Source organism: Tenebrio molitor, chromosome 7 (genome assembly GCF_963966145.1).
Source record: "Tenebrio molitor chromosome 7, icTenMoli1.1, whole genome shotgun sequence".
Lineage (NCBI taxonomy): Eukaryota > Metazoa > Arthropoda > Insecta > Coleoptera > Tenebrionidae > Tenebrio > Tenebrio molitor.
The window spans coordinates 11,196,497-11,214,260 of NC_091052.1; the positions used below are offsets into that span (position 1 = coordinate 11,196,497).

Sequence of the window (17,764 nt, forward strand, 5' to 3'; positions counted from 1 at the left end):
GACGGACAAATATTAAAATGCGACAAATCGACTTGTCACCTGTCCATCCTCTTGTTCTTGCAGGCTATACACTTGGCGGGGCCTTTGCCGAAGCACCCTTGATCGTCGCATTGTTCATCACAGTTCTCTTTGGTCTCTTCGTCGTCGTCGATGTTGTTGTCGTTGTCGCGAATCTTCGTCTTTTTCCCGTCGAGCGAACTAACAGACTGTTCGGGTTCGGAACCCGAGAACGAGTAGACGTTTTGGAAGTTGTGGAACCCTTTGAAGGGTTCGCCGTTGAAGAAATTGTTGTCGGTGACGGGAGTCACCGATTCCGCTACCGTGGGAAAAGTGAAAGTGTTGAGCGGAGACTTCCACGGACTAGACTGAGGCCTGCCAGCAGGTCTCACTCTTATGGGATTCACGGAAGTTCCGTAGAATATCAGTTGCCACTTTTTCAAAACACCAGGTTGGTTGACGTGCCTGTTTCCCGCGTTTATTATCTGCAGGGTCCAGCGCCCCTCGGCTCTCTCCCCCCAAAAGTGCACGCTCAAGAACGGCCAGTCGTCGAAATTCGAACTGACCACGTCTCTGGGTCTCTCGAACAGCAAAGTCGAAGTGGTGCCCATCGGCGAGACCAGCACAATCCTGAGGTTCCCCCTCGGGAAGAATCTCAACGAGATCTTGCACTGGACGTGCTCCAGGAAGTGCACCTCGTTCAGCGAATTGCTGCAAGCGTCCACGTCCATGTGGAAATTGAGTGTGGTACCGTACGCTGCATCGATCTGCCTATCTTCGACCAGTTCCTGCGACTTGCAGATGTGCTGAGGTGGCACCGTCGTCCACTTCTCGGCCAGCGTGACCAACGCGCCGGCGTCCATCAGACCGTAGCCGAACTTGTGCGACACTTTTCTGCCCACGCCGTTCGTTACCCAGCCGCTCTCCTTCTCGAGGGGCGGCGATCTCGACGTCAGCACCACCAAGTACTGCATGTCCCTCCAGGTTAAGCTAGGATTGGCCTCCAGGGCCAGGGCGCAGATCCCCGCGGCCAGGGGTGCCGACGCCGAAGTGCCGGTGTGTTCGACGGTGCAGATGTGGTCGGGTCTGAGTCGGGCGTCCATGTCGACCGTCGCGACGCTCTTGTCGTGTCCCGGGGTGCCGGAACTGTACGTCGTCGCCAGAGTCGACGAGCATTCCTCCAGGTACCAGGGTTTGTAGCTGCAAAAACCCCCCCAATGTTGTTTTTCATTTAGTCGTGCGTTGAAGTGACGGCAAAAAATTGCAAACAAAACAAATTAAATCGAATTATTTTGATTTGCTCTTTCCAAGTGGAGCTTGATCGGATAAAAAACGTACCCTCCCTGCGTGGCGCTCGATATGCTGAGCGTGAAAATGCTGTTGGTGTAACCATCACAGTTGCAGGAATCCGTGTGCCTTCCTCCGTTGCCTGACGCCCATACAAAAATTGAACCTTTTCCTTTCCTCCCGCTCGTTACTCCGTAAATGAAAGCACGTCGGGCCAACGGTCCGGGTCCGTCCACTGTTTTCCCGTCGTCTTCGGGACCCCAAGAAGCGCTGTAGATGTCAATATGCTCCGGATTTAATCCTAACGCTCTCGCCTCGACCGCATCGTTTACGACGCCGTCCAGCATCCTCACACCTTGAAATACGATACAGTTCAAGATTTTTCTCGACAATTTCTCTTTCAGTGACCCAACAAAATTAAAACTAGTCTATTTCTGTGACGTTCGCGGGTAATTTAAATGCGCCAATCGCGCGCCACATTTTCGTGACGTAACTCCGCCTTGCGGGCGGAGCCGACACAAAATTTGAATGATGATTGGTGATTATGAATTTCCCGCCGGACGGCCTACCCAAGGAAGTAATAACCGGGAGATTTTTGTGAGCCTTTGATGACGACGTCTTTGAATGTCTCGTTAAACTTCCTATTGTGGGAATTTTTGCGGGGATTCGGGTCCTTTATGCGTTTTAATCTATTCAGGAGTTCTATCGGTTCATCGGTCGACTTAATCAAGCGCGGCTCGGAAGAGATGAGCATTAAAATTTTTGTAATTCCGAAGGAGTGGTCTAAAATGTAAATGGAGTTGTTGGAAGTTTCCCCGAGCACGATGAATAAATTAAAATCATTAAGGAAATATAATTTAATGGAAACGTTAATGGGTTAAGGGACAAAGAAAATGAATATAAATTTAGGTAAGTTCGCCTAACCGTTGATCTGACAGATTAAAAACAGGATATGATACGGTGGTGTTACGACGGGGCGGTGTGCCGCACCATTATTTCAGGAACGGCGGTGTTGTTTTGTGTTTCTATGTGAAATTTAAATATCATTTTGCGCAACCCTCACACGAATTGAACAAAAGGCGGGGCGACGCGCAAAATGAAACAGAAATCTGTGAAAATCAAACTTTCATAAAAATATAACGTTACGTTTTCCTCCTCGTTATTGATTTCGCAGATAGGACTCTCCGAGTTTGTCGGATTGTTTTACGTAATAAAAAGTAAATATCCTCCGTTGTATGCAAGACTCGCAATGCTCTTAGAGCATAATTGGGCCCTCGAGGCCGGTAATATAAAACGGTGACATTATTGTGTGTATTTCCCGGCCTTATCCTTTATCTAGTTTTACATTTTCTAGATAGCAACTGCATTCGGAAAAATTTATTATTGTTATCGTTTGTTTTATTATCGGGCGGGGGTAATAAAAGTTCGCGAAGCTTTTACTTAGCTCGTAAAAATTACAACGTTTGTGTGTGAACTATCGACGGACGGAACGAAAAACTACAACCCCCACAAGCTCGCACGTGCTGAATATTTTTGTGCTGTGCAAACGGTTCAATTTAAAAAGTGTGAACGGTGTCCCGTTCCGAACCCCGTGAAATAGTTATTTACGAACCAAGTGCGGGAAGACGATGTTCCCGCATGAGCGCATTTTTTAAAGCACGAGCGACGAAGGAGCGAGTGCCTTTAATTAATGCGCGAATGAACGGAAGATGTCCATGCAAGTGGTTCGTACAATATTTTATGTACGAAAATTAAATTAAATTTAAGTAGGCAGTGATCTTTGGTTATTGGAAACAATTGCTTCACTTGATATTTCAATTTTTGCAATAATTTGTGAATTTTGTAGGAACAATTTTCAACGATTATAAATCTTCCCGTAATTTTTTAATGGAGGAAAACCCAGGGAAATTGTATTTTATGAACTAAATTTTATTATTGTCAAGACAGATTTTTTTTGAATGCCTCAAAGGGCCAGTGTTTTTTGCAATTTTTACATTCGAGTCGACCGGAAAGCACTCGTTTCGGAGCGAGCGTGGGATGTTGGAAGCGTTGCTTTCAAGGCTATGAGTACAAAAAATAAATTTTAACTAGTCGAATAAAAACAAAAATAAATTGCGCCAACAAAATATTGTACGGCGTCGTTTTCATTTTCATTTTTACCGTTTCGCCGTGGAACGTCGTAAAAAATAAAGTCGATTCTTGTGGGAAGCGCGAAATGCACTCGGTAATATTTCACGGTTGATGCAAATCATTTCCAGCACTTCAAAGATTGAATTATCGTGCACCTTTTTGCTTCCCCACGTTCGGAGCCGCTCACGCTGCACCTACCTCATGACGTTGAATAAATGTATAGTGATATAAGAGAAATATGCCAGGTTTTAAAGTTAAATGTGGCCGTGCACCATCGGGAATGCTCTTATTTGTGGCAGGTAGTGCAGCGAAAATTGTTTCGGAGTTTTATTGCTGCACAAGTGACGATCATTAATTCCGGGACAAAAGGAATATTTTCATCTGCGTTGCAGTTAAATTAGTGAACTGGCCGGTCGAAATTGAAACGTACCTTTGTCCCGACACAAATGCAGGATTATAAATGTATCTAACATCATCGTTGTGTCTGTGAATGCTGAAATTTGCCACGCACGATAATCGTGTGCTTACGTTATTTAAGGAAATCGATGTGATCGCTTGGTTGCCTAAATACAGGGGTCTTCTAGATGGGTATAACATAAAAATAACAAATTAATTAAAATCCTGTTAGAAAATAACGAAAAGTGTAGGTGTAGTATAAAAATAAATAAATTGTTTTCAAAGAAAACGATGGAAATGTTTCTCCGTTGTGCTTCAAACACTTGATTACCTCTTCTTTGCTTCTTTTAAAAAATCTTCTCCAACACTGTTTGATCGATAATACAGCAACTCAGATTCTGAATTTCTGCGAATTCATACAGCCAGGTTGATGAAACCTAGCTTCATCATTAAAAAGTGTAAGGTCCAGTATCCTGGGTTTGATCTTTGACGCTATCTTTGTCTAACCAATTTAATTTACTACGTTGTTGTCTTTTTAAAAAATAAAGTCAAAGCCAACTTGATGAAGTTTTCAATTGAACACTTGTTATTTTGAAACTAACTGCAATATTCAAGGTTTGTCGTATTTGAACAATGGGATATTTCGTAAGGTGTTCATTCTTGGAGGCCGATACTGAATAATCCCCGCTCATCATTGTTGAATGTCCTATTTCGGTAATGAAATGTTAAGTAAAATAATGTACTATTCCGGACACGAAATCTTGGCCACAACTGACATTTAACTGACAAATATGTGTGAACTGGCCTTTACTGAATATAACCCAACTTTTGACTCGATAATGCCATTTCCCTGCTTTTTTGATGTCATAAGAAAAACTTCAAAGTGATTTTTAATAACTGTCATTTATTAATGACATTAAAGATTGGTTTACATAATTTTTTTTAGAAATGTCTAAAAAATGTTGGCCAAGATTCCGTGTCCGGAATAGTACCTACTCTTTTCCGAAGAATTAAATATTTTTGTTATTGTTAGAGCGAGAGAGTGTAGTTTAGGTGTAAATAAAACGTTCACTTCTTAGTATAACAACTGATGTCTCTAAAAAGATTCTTTTGCTTGATAATCTAGGACGGGCGTAATCTTTACATTTTGAAAAATGATAAACAACGAAAACTGCAGAAGGACGAGTGTTAGATGTCAAATGTCAAATTTACATTCCAGCCCGCAGAAATCGAGAGGCGGCAAATCCACCCGCATACACTTATGTAAATCACAGTTAACTACGTTGTTGGAAACATTTATAATAACGCCGTATCTTCGGAGTGGGTTCCAAAAGTCGATACAAAAGAGTGGGGTAAGCGGGACGGCGAGGAGATTGTAGTGTCGTGACTAATTAACGAAGTCTTGCAGGTGCGAGCAACACTCTTCGTCAAACCGGGAGTTGTAGTTTGATCCGAAACGGACCGATCCGAAAAGCCACCGCTAATTACCAAGTTGGGAAGAAGAAACTCGACGGTGGGAAGGAAAGTTGCGACTTATTGCAAAATAATTAAAATTTACAAGCCACCGGACTTTTTGAAAATCATCCGAGTTGTTCGAGTTGCTCCCCTGCATTATTAATAACGGCGCTCGAGTGATGAACAATACGGAATACTTCGCTTATTACTTGGAAGTAAGATGAAGTAAATCCGTCAGCAATTAATTTAATGAAAACATGGCAAAGCTGATATTTAATAAAGAGTTTCGCTCACCTCCTATGCTCGAGTTGTAGGCGACGCCTATTCCGCAAAATTGGTTGTAAGCAACAGCAGCCACTTCGCCCGCACACCGGGTACCGTGCTTATTATCTCCATTATCTTGCGGCATGGGATCGTCGTCGTTCCCGTTAATGTCGGTGCTGGCTAGTGGGTCCTAAAAAAATAAAAGGCGCAACGTAAAGGATCGAGTGTGTGGAACGGTGCCAGCCAAATGGAAACGCTAAAAAAGTCAGCCGAATTAAACCTTTCAATTTACGCGAACGCACACACCAACAGCTCCTTTAATTAGATGCCGTCAAAAAAACTACTTGTTTCGTGCGGTCCCGTTCAGGACGTGCCAAAAATTCGACGCACCTGCGAGAGCATGGTCAACAAATTCAATCAGGCCAATCGAATGATTATGGTGAAATGTTGGAGAAGTTTTCGGCAATAAGCGTCCCCCCCTTCACCGATCGATGTTCGGTTAATTTTACTAAATTACTTCGCCCACATCGGTCAAATATTTGATTTGTAATTTTCGTGGTTAAACAATAAATTACGGCCTTCATGAGCGTCAATCACCGAAAACATTGCACACACGTTCGGGTACGCTCTAAAGGACTTGTATGAAAAACATTCCAGTCAATCGATAGCGCCGTAAACCTCATTTGCATGTTTTAAGTAATAGTTTCTGGGTGGTGCATCGGAGGTGGAATAATCTAGTCGGCAGGATGTTTTACTTGATTCCTTTCGACGCAAATCACCATCCGGGGACTTTTTCCTGCAAGAGACCCGTCTTGCTTGTTTTCATACGCCTTTTCTCATTTTGTATCCGACGTACAATGTTTTTATTTACAATTTTTTCCACGGTCTTAATTTACCTCCTAATGGAAAAATGGGATAGATACATCGTTCCTCGTCCAAAGATTTTCTCCGAATAATACGTTTTATTAAGTTTATAAATGAGACCCCGGGGCCGTTCATCTGTATACTTTCATTAACGGCATCTGGGATGGTCTTTTTATTTAACATACAAATTCCATAAAGTCCGGACTTGTTTTGAACGTTAATGTTTGCACAATAAATAGGATTTCAGATTACTCTGTTGGTCCCCAGAGCTGGTCCGACCAGGGAAATATCCGATTGAATTTTGTACAAGTACCCATTACAGATATTGTGTATTGTGTACGAATCAATACCGCGATGAATTCTTCATGAAGAACATTTTAAAAATAATTGAACGTTATATCTCGTAAATATTTACAAACAAAACGCGCTCCGTTAATTTGTTTCGGAAGCGGTACGCAAGTCGACCGATTTAATATTTCTATTTTTCCTTGTTTGCCATTTAAACATCTCAAAAAAACGTTATTTTCTTCTCATTTCTGATGTCTAACCGGCGTCAGACTCGGCCAGACGCAGTGTATTGAAGCTTAGCAAACATAAGACACGAGACGGGCTCTGGCATTCACAAAGGACAGATATAAAAACTGTTACGTGATGAGGGTGAACGTCAGATTTGAAAGGAATACAATCTTTCCCAAAATTGCACGTTTCTTCGTGATTTTTTTTTTCGCGAGTCTGCCGACGTCCAGATAGCTGTCACATAAGTGGAAAATGCAATTTTCGATCCGAGACCGAAAAATAAATAAAACACCGCCGACAGACAGAGATGTGTAAATGAATATCGCCGCCGTGAATGCACAAATCGCGATCGTACTACTCACGTAATTTTGGGCGAGATCGGGATGATTGGTTTGGATGCCGTCGTCCAGGATTGACACGACGACTCCTTTGCCAGTGTATCCTTTCTTCCAGGCTGGCGCCAGATTCATGTCCAATCCATCTTTGGCACCGCCGTTCTGGAATTAAATGAAAAAGTTAGAGGACTCTCTCAACAGGAGGCATTCTCAGATCAAATATGTTTAACGGAGCTGAAACTATAAATACACGAACAAAACAAACTTATTTTTTATACCGCAAAAATGACAATAATCGCACGGGAAAAAAAGGGACGACTAACGACCAATAAATTCGATTAGCGATTTTAAACAGCGGGAGAATGTGACAAAGCAGATAAAAGCGGAAAAAGTTTGGACTGTTTAAATAATCTACGAAGTAAGTCATTCGTCTCGGGCCACGTTGTAGTACAGGTTGTCATAAATGTTTCTTGGATCGCAGTTTGTCGTGATTTATAGTACACGTAGATTTGCCGCCTCTTCTGGATTTTATAATTTCACATTCGACAGTTCACAACTGTCACTTTGCAGTTTTCATTCTTTAACATTGTTTAAAGTGTCAATTGAGGTGTGCCGTGTGTGTCTCGTGTCACAGATGTCATAAATATGTAAATTTGTTCTGACTGTAAGTGTAAATAAAGCAAAATCAACTGAAAAACTTCTAGATAGAATCTGAGAAAGTAAGGAATGACTAGAGTACAACCCTCAGACGTTTTGAAATATTTGGATATTTTTCAAAGGAAGTGTTTCAACAACGGTTTAAAGGAAGGGATTACACGTTACTGTCGCAATATTGGTCAGACAAGACGGCAGAACGTTTTTGAAGATAAGTGAAGTCTTCAAGGCTCCACGTTTTTAGACAACCAAGTAATCACTTCAATTTACCTTTAGTATAGTTCCTCAATTTTCGCAAATTTCAGTCGACCACGGCCGAAGAAACATTTACAATAACCCCGTCTTTGTCGTTTTGTTTTCTATCATCGAAACGTTTTCTCATAAGTCATAAGTGAGAACACGTGCTACTAATTTTTAATGTAAAAAGTTGTATTTTAGTTTGTTTGATGAAAACTTTCTTCGTAAATAGCACACGCAGATTGCACTCTACATTAATAATATATTTTGCCATGTTTCAGAACAAATTTCATTCCCCGGAGCGTAAAGATAGAGCACAGATGACAAATTCAGGAATTACGAAGTTACATTAACTGCGACCCGGTTACGTTTCGCAAATTCCCATTTAAATCACTCTATTATCCTAATAAATCGTAGTATTTATAATATTGGTACGATTCGAATTTATGGGCGTCTAGTGGATATGTCATCCCGTGTGTTTCGCTGAAAAATTAATCCAACAAATTTCCATTTATTCCGTTAAATATTACTTGCATAATTCGCGATTCTGAACCTAATATTTTACGCCGGGTTCTTTCCTGCGCCTTCCCTGTTCAGACCCGAAACATTCATTACTCTTTGTTCCACATTACGTAACCGAGTTTTTAATTATTTGCCGTATTTTGTTTGGGCGGGCGCCCTTATTATCTCCCGGAATAAAGCAGAGCCGTGTACAAACAACAGTCAGCGACGACAAAGAAAAACCGATACTCGGGCGGTTATCGCCGGCATTCCACAACAGGTAAACACCTTATTGATGTCGGCCGTAATAAGACCGTCGAGGTGGATTTTCGAAACGACGACGACGATTTTCCCGTCCGACTGCGCGACAGAATTATAACTTATCGGAAATGACAAACAAGAGAGCTTTTTCAAAGAGAACGGAAAAATGCGACGAAATTCATTAGCTCGACGTCGGCGGTTTTATTCGGCGGTCCCTAACGACCCAAGACAGTATCGCAGTTTTTCATCTAGATGGCGCGCAAGTGGAATGGCCGACTGATTAGGCAACCATTATTACACCGTCAAGATGTTGCACAAAGACGGAAATTTATACAGGTTGCTTTGTTCTTATTAAGGGCTTAAAAGCGGCGATACATCTCGGCAAAAATGTATTTTATTTTATTTAATGTTTAAGGCCGAAAGTTCGTTAAAAAAAAGCGAATATCAGATAAAAAGGCAATTATTTTTAATGGAGGCCTGAGTCGGCGTTACCGCCTTACGAAAATTCTACAATGACACGTAATTATAGAAAGATTTGGAACCTTAATCCTCGACAAACTGCTAACGACTCAAAAAGGCCGAATGATATTTTTTTAAAAACACTTTTCCATTCTCGATTCCGATTAAAAAACAACATGAGTGACATCATAAATCGTCGTAAATTATCGCGAATTCAAGACCGGATAATAAAGTTATTATCAGCTTTGAGTCTTATCGTTCGCCGCCTAAAATTTGAACGAACGCTTTCACGTTGATATTCGTGGGGGTGGAGTTTTTGTTGGTGGGAATGGGCGAGACGGAAGTTTCTTTGCGCAATTAACCGTACAATGTACAACACATGCGTCACGATAAAAACAATCTAGATAGATTTGAAATGAATTTATTTAACATGATGCAATCGATTCGTTTTGTGGATAATGGCGGAGGTGCCGGGCAACAATCGCTGTTTATCGAGCTTCCAAAGCTGGCATTATGCATATTATGTAACAACAATATAGGTGTCGACTTACACTATTTAGTGAATAGAAATCCACATCGACGCACAAAAAATAAATAGATCTATTATCCAACACTTTACCGATTGTATTCTTATCGTGTTTTTCGGCAGTTTCCACGAAAACTTGTAGGGAGTGTTTTACATTGCAATGAAAGTTTATAGTTTTTCGAACTCGACTGTTTTATTGGTGCAATTCTGCCTCGATATGGTCTTTATTCGCGACGTAAACCCCGAACGCGATCAACTTATTTGAGGAATTACGAATTCTCGACACAAAACAAGTCGACACGACGAGGACAAGGATGTGAGAAAAATGGCACAATTCGGTGCTATTTTAATCTTGCTCTGTTGTCGATGCATGCACAAATGATCTTTCCGTGACGAGATAATTGGCGACCTTACACGACAAAAGTTGTAGCACATTTAGTACGAGGGTTACCAGAAAATTTTTTCATTTTCAATTAGCTTCAGATGACTCTCGTGTAACGTTTACCGTTGGGATGAAAACTGAAAGAGAGAATTTTTGATTATAAAATCAATTAAAACCATTATTTACCTCTGGATTTCAAGGTAACTAACGGTGAATTAAATTGATTTGAGCGACAATGTAATTAAAAACAACGCACCAAGAATATAATTTGGTAAAATATGTCCCCATGACTCAACCAATCGGCCATCAGAGTTTGCTTAGCGATCGCATAGCAACGAACAAAACAATAGAAAACAAAAAAAAGTGCCAAACATTTGTCAATTTTATGAAACAAATACTCACTTTAAAACGATGGGTTAAATTAATAGCAGTTTATTTAATGAGTTCGTGTGTAAATTGGGACTTCTTTCTTACAAGTGGGCCATTTTTAAACGCGCGTGAAACGAGGCCCAATTTACACACGAAAGAGTTGAATACAACGTTTTTTTGTTCGACGAGCCCCTTAAAGGCTCCAAATCGCTTAGATTCTTTAAAATTAGCTTGACGTTTCGTTTTGACAAGTTGTGACATTTATCAAAATCCGTTCACACAGGAGAAAATTCTCAAATTCTGACAGTGTCGAACAAAAAAAAAACAGAATGTGTCGTAAAGACGCACGATAGAAGTGAAACTTTTGTATTACAGGGAAACATTGTAATTATTCTTCAATCACTTTTAAATAGCATATTCACAACAAAATTGTATATTTTAATGAAGAAAATAAATTATAAACAACGATAACACTAAACAATATCGAAATACGTAATTCATTGTTCATTTTTAAGCCTCCAAATTAAAGAGAGGACATTATCGATAAATGCCGTGAGTGTGACAAAGACAGAAGTATACACAATTTTGAGGGATGTTTGTATCGTGTCAAACAGATTAACTTACATTTAAGTGAGATGGAAATATTGGCGCAACCGTTGTGCGAGACACTGCTCCCACTCGACCAGATGCGAGAATGCATTTAGCGCGTGGCCAAAGCACCCGAACTCTTTAAGCGCGGATTTTAAATATTGAAAATTAAAACGCCGACTACACCTGACCTGACCTGACGTGACCTGACCTGAAAAATGATGTGACAGCGTCCTTATATCGAAAAGAACTATTATTTTGCTATTTTGCACGTTTGAACCTGATATCTGGGGCCGCCGCAATTTCTGATCACGCGCCGGCGCAGCTGTGCCAGTGCTTTGGCTAGGCGCTAAATGCATTCTCGCCGACCTCATAGTGTTTACCCCCACCACTTTTCGTCACACAAAAAGGTTGCCGATCAGAATTTCAAGACCCTCCCATAAAAAGTTTCACTTCAAAAATTACTTTACTTAACCAAAAATGATATTTGTGACTTTTTTTCAGTAAATAATTAGCCGCATACTCTTCATGCTAGGTTTAGATCTCGTATAAAAATTGTTCATAATCCAAATCAAACATCCATACATTATTCTCGAGCTGTTATCGGATAATAATTGGCATTTTGACCTCGTTTACGGATGTTTTCGTTTAGGAAAAATTTTTACTTGAAAGTAGGGCGCTTGTCGTAAACATCCAATGGAAAGTTTGTATTTTGTGCGATTGTTACGGCAATAACACGCATTTCCGGAAATTATCGACCATTTCAAAAAATTATTAAATACAGGGTCATTAATTCATTATAAATGATTGTCCCATTGCAGTGGGCGTGACGTAGTTGAATGTGCCGCAAGCCTCATAACATGAGTGAGACTAGTATCGCCGATAGCTGGTGCTACCGGCGGTAGTCGAAATCTGTCTAGTAGTTTGTCTAACGTTGCGAGGCTGGCGGCACATCCAAAATTTGTTTGGGTTTTCAACGCCAACTGCGATTTTTTTCGTGCATGCCACTAGCTAAAAAATATGTTTTAATCACTGTTAACATAAAAACTAAAAGATTGCAGGTTCGACGTTCAAAATGAATACATTTCCTCAAGTACTCGTAATTACTTTGCGATTTTCTTGCAGAATTCCTCACTGCGTGTGATTTATTTTCCGCGAATTTTTAAATAGTACTCTTGTCTGCGATTCAAACAACTGCAACAACAAAAAGTAATAACTGAAAATCAAAATTTTCATCCTCTCTAAAAAGTATCTGGAGCTTTTCTCCCTCACTCGCTCATTCAGTGTCCTCAAAAGATTCTTAGTGACTGTCGTACGTAAACTCTGATGAAGGATGTGGGAAAAAATTAATAGGTTTTCGATGTTCTTCTAAGAATTAACACCTTTTATTGTAAAACGAAAACCAAATGAACATTGACATTAATTTTAAAAATACTAACTCCTACAGGATAATTTGCGATCTTACGCGACAGACGATCCAACACAGCACATAAACGTCGACCCACTCGCAAGATTGTGAGACTTGCCTCAGTCGAAACATTTACCTTATCCAATTTTGTTAGATATTTTTTAATTTTCGTGTACAATCTCCGGAGTTGTTCTATCGATTGCACTGCCGGTTTTGTGGAAATTCCGTTAAACGCTCCGTCTGATTTTAGTCGCGATACAGAATTTCGCTCGGCGTCATGAATTGCTTTTTGGAAATTGAAAATTTCGATTATGTAGGCACGCTTTTGGCATCTCCTCCACAGGAAAGCGAACACAGCTAGCAACAGCTGCGGCAAAATTCCATAATAGCGCTTCAGATAATTTTGTTCACGTGACAAATCTTATTTTAAAGTATGTAGTGCAGCGCGAAATGAGATTCAATTTGTTTAATGGCGCGTGTAAATATTCGGCGGCTGGGAGGACATTCCATCTTAATTGAATTAAAATAAGATTAGATTTAATCCACTTTTATAGTTTCGTCGGGGCAATTCCGAGACGACTTTTAAACTCGCGAAAATTAACAATTAAAAACGAAACGCTTCTTGTGCGACGGAGTTGACTCCCATCCGAGTGTGACTGTTCGGCTTAGAACATCTACCGATTATTTTCGGTGAGTAATCCAATTCGCACACTCATCTAAATGCGGAACGATTTCGCGCAAATCAACGATTCCATTTGAATTTTTATGAACGTAACAGCTGCCAGAGTTATCGAACAAAGACATTACAGATAAATTTCAAATTCATGTCCCGATCGATACAATCAGGTGCCGAAGTCGAATCTCTCGTAAAACGCCTGTAAAAATATTATCACATCGGGTATTACTTTGCTCAGTTCTAGTAAAATTGGGTGCTAAAAGCTTCATCGTTGGACATAATAAACGACTTCTTCGGTTACGTCTCCAGATTTTTATTGGTTCTTGTATCTCAAAGCACTTTTACTACCGCCCTTGATAAGGATATATGGCGACTTAATCTTATGGTTTTATATTCATTGTTGTAAAGAACGACTTTTGCCGAAGACGAAGATTAATAGCGAAACCCTTCAAATTACTTTTTTTATTGGAGTCATTTCGAACCGTCGTAAACGATCCCCGCGGCTGTGGTCCCACGCTAAACATATTGCCGTTATAATAAAGAAAAAATTGCCACATATTTATATTAATCGAAATCTATTTTTGAACGTTCACTACTCGCACGCTACCCCCGCAAAATCTACCCCGACGTTTTAAAAATTCGCCCAAAAATTAACACGAAGCTGGCACAACGGAAGTGCTTTCGTGCACATCGTATCTTCTCTCATTACGTTGCTTTCGTTAACGCAAAACTAAGCGGTTCTATTTTTCATAATTCCGCCGCCACCCAGCAAAAAGCGACTTCTTGACATAACTTACAGTAAAATTTTATAGCCGTGCCCAGACTACCGTTGAACTTTACAACTTTCAAACACCATTAATAATTACGTATTGCTGCAATAAGCAAACAATAGAGACACGTTTCCGTGCCTTTAGGATCTAGTAAAAAATAATAAAACATAGTTTACGGACCTTGTCCTAAGAGGATTGTGTAAGTAAAACCATACCTATTTCGTAAACGCATTAATAATTTAAACTGAGTTGTTTCAGTTGCGTGTCCAGAACCGCGGATCGGAATTGTTTCAACAGTTGAGTAAATTTCTCTAAATGGAAAAATGGTGGATGCGCCGGGTAAATACGGAAACTCCGGTGTTTGTCGCACCGAGCACGATTTCAAATCAGAAAGTAATAAATAATTGTTAGTGAATGGTACGGACGTTGTAAAAGAGTGAGCGTAGTGAATCTTATCGTTTGGGCTCGATTCGGGATCGGCGTTGCTTGCTTTAAAATTTAAAAAGTTATTCACATCAAACGGACATATTTGCGTTTGAATTTTTCCCAAACAGACTGTAACAATTAAAATAGGAAGTGAACGAAGCCTTTACTCGATACAATGCTCGTCGAAAACATCGACCAAATGAGTGCACAGAGTGCCCGGAATAATATAAAAAAAAATCATTTCTACCGTTATTCGGAAATGCACTTCAAAAGCATTGTTCGACGAGCTGCGACCGATGCAATTACGATGCGCAATTATAAATTTACATCTGTACTGCTCGCAGGTGATGGAAAGTTGAATGCGCCCGAAGTCGACGTCCGTAAACCGCCAGACGAGTGTATTGTCCCTTCAAGAAAATTATTCCTCCCGACAAGAAGTTGTGTTGCCCCGGGGCCAGGGTCAAAATTCTGAAGTTGTGCTGAAAGAGACAAGAGTTCATCACGTAATTTATAGACTTCACGCAAGTTTGCCCCTACTACACGACATCACACAAAGTTAATTTAAACATGACGTTTGAAAATAATCCACGGAGGCTTTCCAAAGTCGAAATGGAAGTTTTCACGCTAGGCGGGATCACAATCGCTCGACTGATGACGACCTATCACGTATCATGCTCTAGCTTTATGCACAACCATAATATTTTGAAAGCTGTGACAACAATACAGCTTTGGATAGGTGCGTGGGACGTCGTTCCTCGTGAAATTCGATTCAAAAACGATTGTTTATTGAACGAAACGAAAACAAAACAGTAACATATTGTTCTGTCGGATTAGCAAATTAGCGAACATACCAAAGCAAAACATCTTCTTGTATGGGCTCATTGTTACTTGTGTACACAGAGGGGCATTGTGGTTATGGAAAATGACATGTCTGATGACATCAGAACGAACTGGGGAACTTTGAGTGGAGTATCTGGCTAAAACAAAGGCAAATATAATTCAGCGAGAGCAGCCCACACTTGTTTCCTACAATTATTAATAAAGCTAAATTATACTTGTAAATAAAGGCAAATATCTCTGACCGAAAACTCTCGTACGGGTGATTCGCCCCTAAACTTTGCGATATTAGTCGTGAACCTCCATTGGGACTCGCTTCCTAAACTCACGCACGTTAACTTCGCGAGGAAGAGTAAAAAAATAAAATTTGGCCAAAACCAGAAACTGAAATCGTCAACAAAACACGACAACGACATCCACCGGACCCGATCCGAAACGAGTACATTTTGTTTCCGTCGGAAATAACGATTCGTCATCGTGTCAAATTTATTTTACAAGATCGCGTCCTCCTGTTCTTTCGACGACTTCCACGACAGCCCCGTCTTGTTGTAATTTTAATCAAACAATCATCGTCACGTGACGCACACGGGGCGCCACTAAATTAAATCCCGCTAATAAACCGCAAGCTCCCAAGTTCGGGCCTGGATTCCGGCGGCTTTCGCACAAACTCTGAGTGACACTCGCCAGTTTCAAGTTACCGAAAGCCCCTAAACTTACACCAAAACAGCCGCTCGCCCCCTCGTCCGGTCCCCATCGTGGAGCAAATACAATTAAATTATATTGCCACGGCCGTGGACTCGCTCTCAAATTAATAGTTAATCGAGTTAACGATAATAAATGAGCGAATCGCAAGTGCAACAGCTAAATAAGAAAACAAATTAACTCCAGACAACGGCAGTCGACTAATCACTTATAATTTGCCTGTCAAACTTTATCGGAAGTTGGCGACTCGATATTGTGTTAATAGATTGGCTGTAATTACAGGGTTCGGGTGAAATAATAAATATCGACGGAGGATTAGACAGAAATTAGCGCATCCGGAACGTCCCGGCTTATAATGACATTTATACGACTTACAGATAATATCGGCTTTGACTGCCAAATGCCACTTAAATTATACATCTGCGAACGTCCGCAAGATACGCCGGACGGGATTAACTTCCGTCCATTAATTCACGAACCCTGGACCAAAACAATTGCGACTTAACAAACACCAAAGAAAAATCACTCGTACTAAATTCACGCTAGAATTGGTACCGCCGACGCTCTTCGACGCACCGGGCCCCTTCCGGACTTCCACGTTCCTTCCTTCCTTGGTATCTCCTTTGATCCTCGAAATGGGCTATTTTAATTAACTCTGCATTTGATACTTCGGCAAATTTTTCACCTTTACCAAAACGTCACCGTCATTTATTAACAAAATCCCAATTATTTTCGACATTTCGAGAAAACAACTCGTTCAAAACTCAAAGAACTATCAATGATTCCGAACTCTGCGCTCCGAACTATCAAGATATAACGAGAGTTGACAAATTGACAGTGTTTACTGCATAGTCACCCCAAAAATAATTTTATCAACAATGTTACAGGCATTTATGGATCAATACCGTCGTGTTCTCGAACGAGGACTGACATCTTCGCAAAAAAATCTGGTACGTGAGTGTTTTTGATTGAAAATGCTTCTGTTAAAAGATTTAACAGTGCTGATTTAAAAACAATACAACTCCAATTCTACAAAATTAATTGTGGTTTTTCGAATTTAATCGCAACAAAATTGACTGATAAATTATTTATTAGAAAATAATAACCACTCCGAATTTTTTCCGTTCCAATTAGGAAGGGATGTAAAAATATTCTTGATGGAAATTTGAAAACAGCTCTCCTACATTTCTTTTACTCGATTTCGTACGAATCGATTCCGGTTGCTTTTTAAAACCAATACAAAAACAGAATTTGTAAAATGTACGTTTATTTGTTAATTCAATATAAAAATCGCGCGTGCAGTTGTATTTTTAATTTGTGTTCGTGCGAGCTCTCCAATAACGGATCAAAGGGGACGTCGACGTTTAATTATGAAGTGCCTGGCGTAAAACACGACTGTCGAAGAATTCTTTGTCGTTTCGTTACGTCAACCTAGACCGAGACCCGAGAAAGGAAAGGTAATTAGCAACTCGGTAAACTTTTGTGTCGAATAGGCAACGTCTTCGTAACGTGGACAATCGAATTGTGGAAGTTTAACGTGAAGTTGTGTTACACACTCCACCGATTCGCGTTATTCATATCGAAAAGCATGCACCACGACCGCCGAAACTAATTGACGCAAGTTGAAACTTCGTACTCATCCAGAAAGCAATCGACTCGAAGAGCTACCGTTTCAGTGGAGTTCCGACAAGGTGAAAGGCGCCTGAAACAACAAACAACAACAA

The 17,764-nt window shown here is 40.4% G+C and overlaps 1 protein-coding gene across 2 annotated transcripts in view; it reads right to left on the reverse strand.

The window, feature by feature from the left end:
- Positions 1-17,764, reverse strand: part of LOC138135615 (furin-like protease 2) — a 97,899-nt gene that overhangs the window by 2,736 nt on the left and 77,399 nt on the right. For both annotated transcript variants that reach the window (XM_069054389.1, XM_069054390.1), the window contains exons 5-8: positions 7,272-7,406; positions 5,560-5,719; positions 1,336-1,639; positions 40-1,197 (exon numbers count right to left, since the gene is read on the reverse strand). In XM_069054389.1, coding sequence (XP_068910490.1) covers positions 40-1,197; positions 1,336-1,639; positions 5,560-5,719; positions 7,272-7,406 — 1,757 coding nt within the window. The remainder of the gene's footprint in view (positions 1-39; positions 1,198-1,335; positions 1,640-5,559; positions 5,720-7,271; positions 7,407-17,764) is intronic.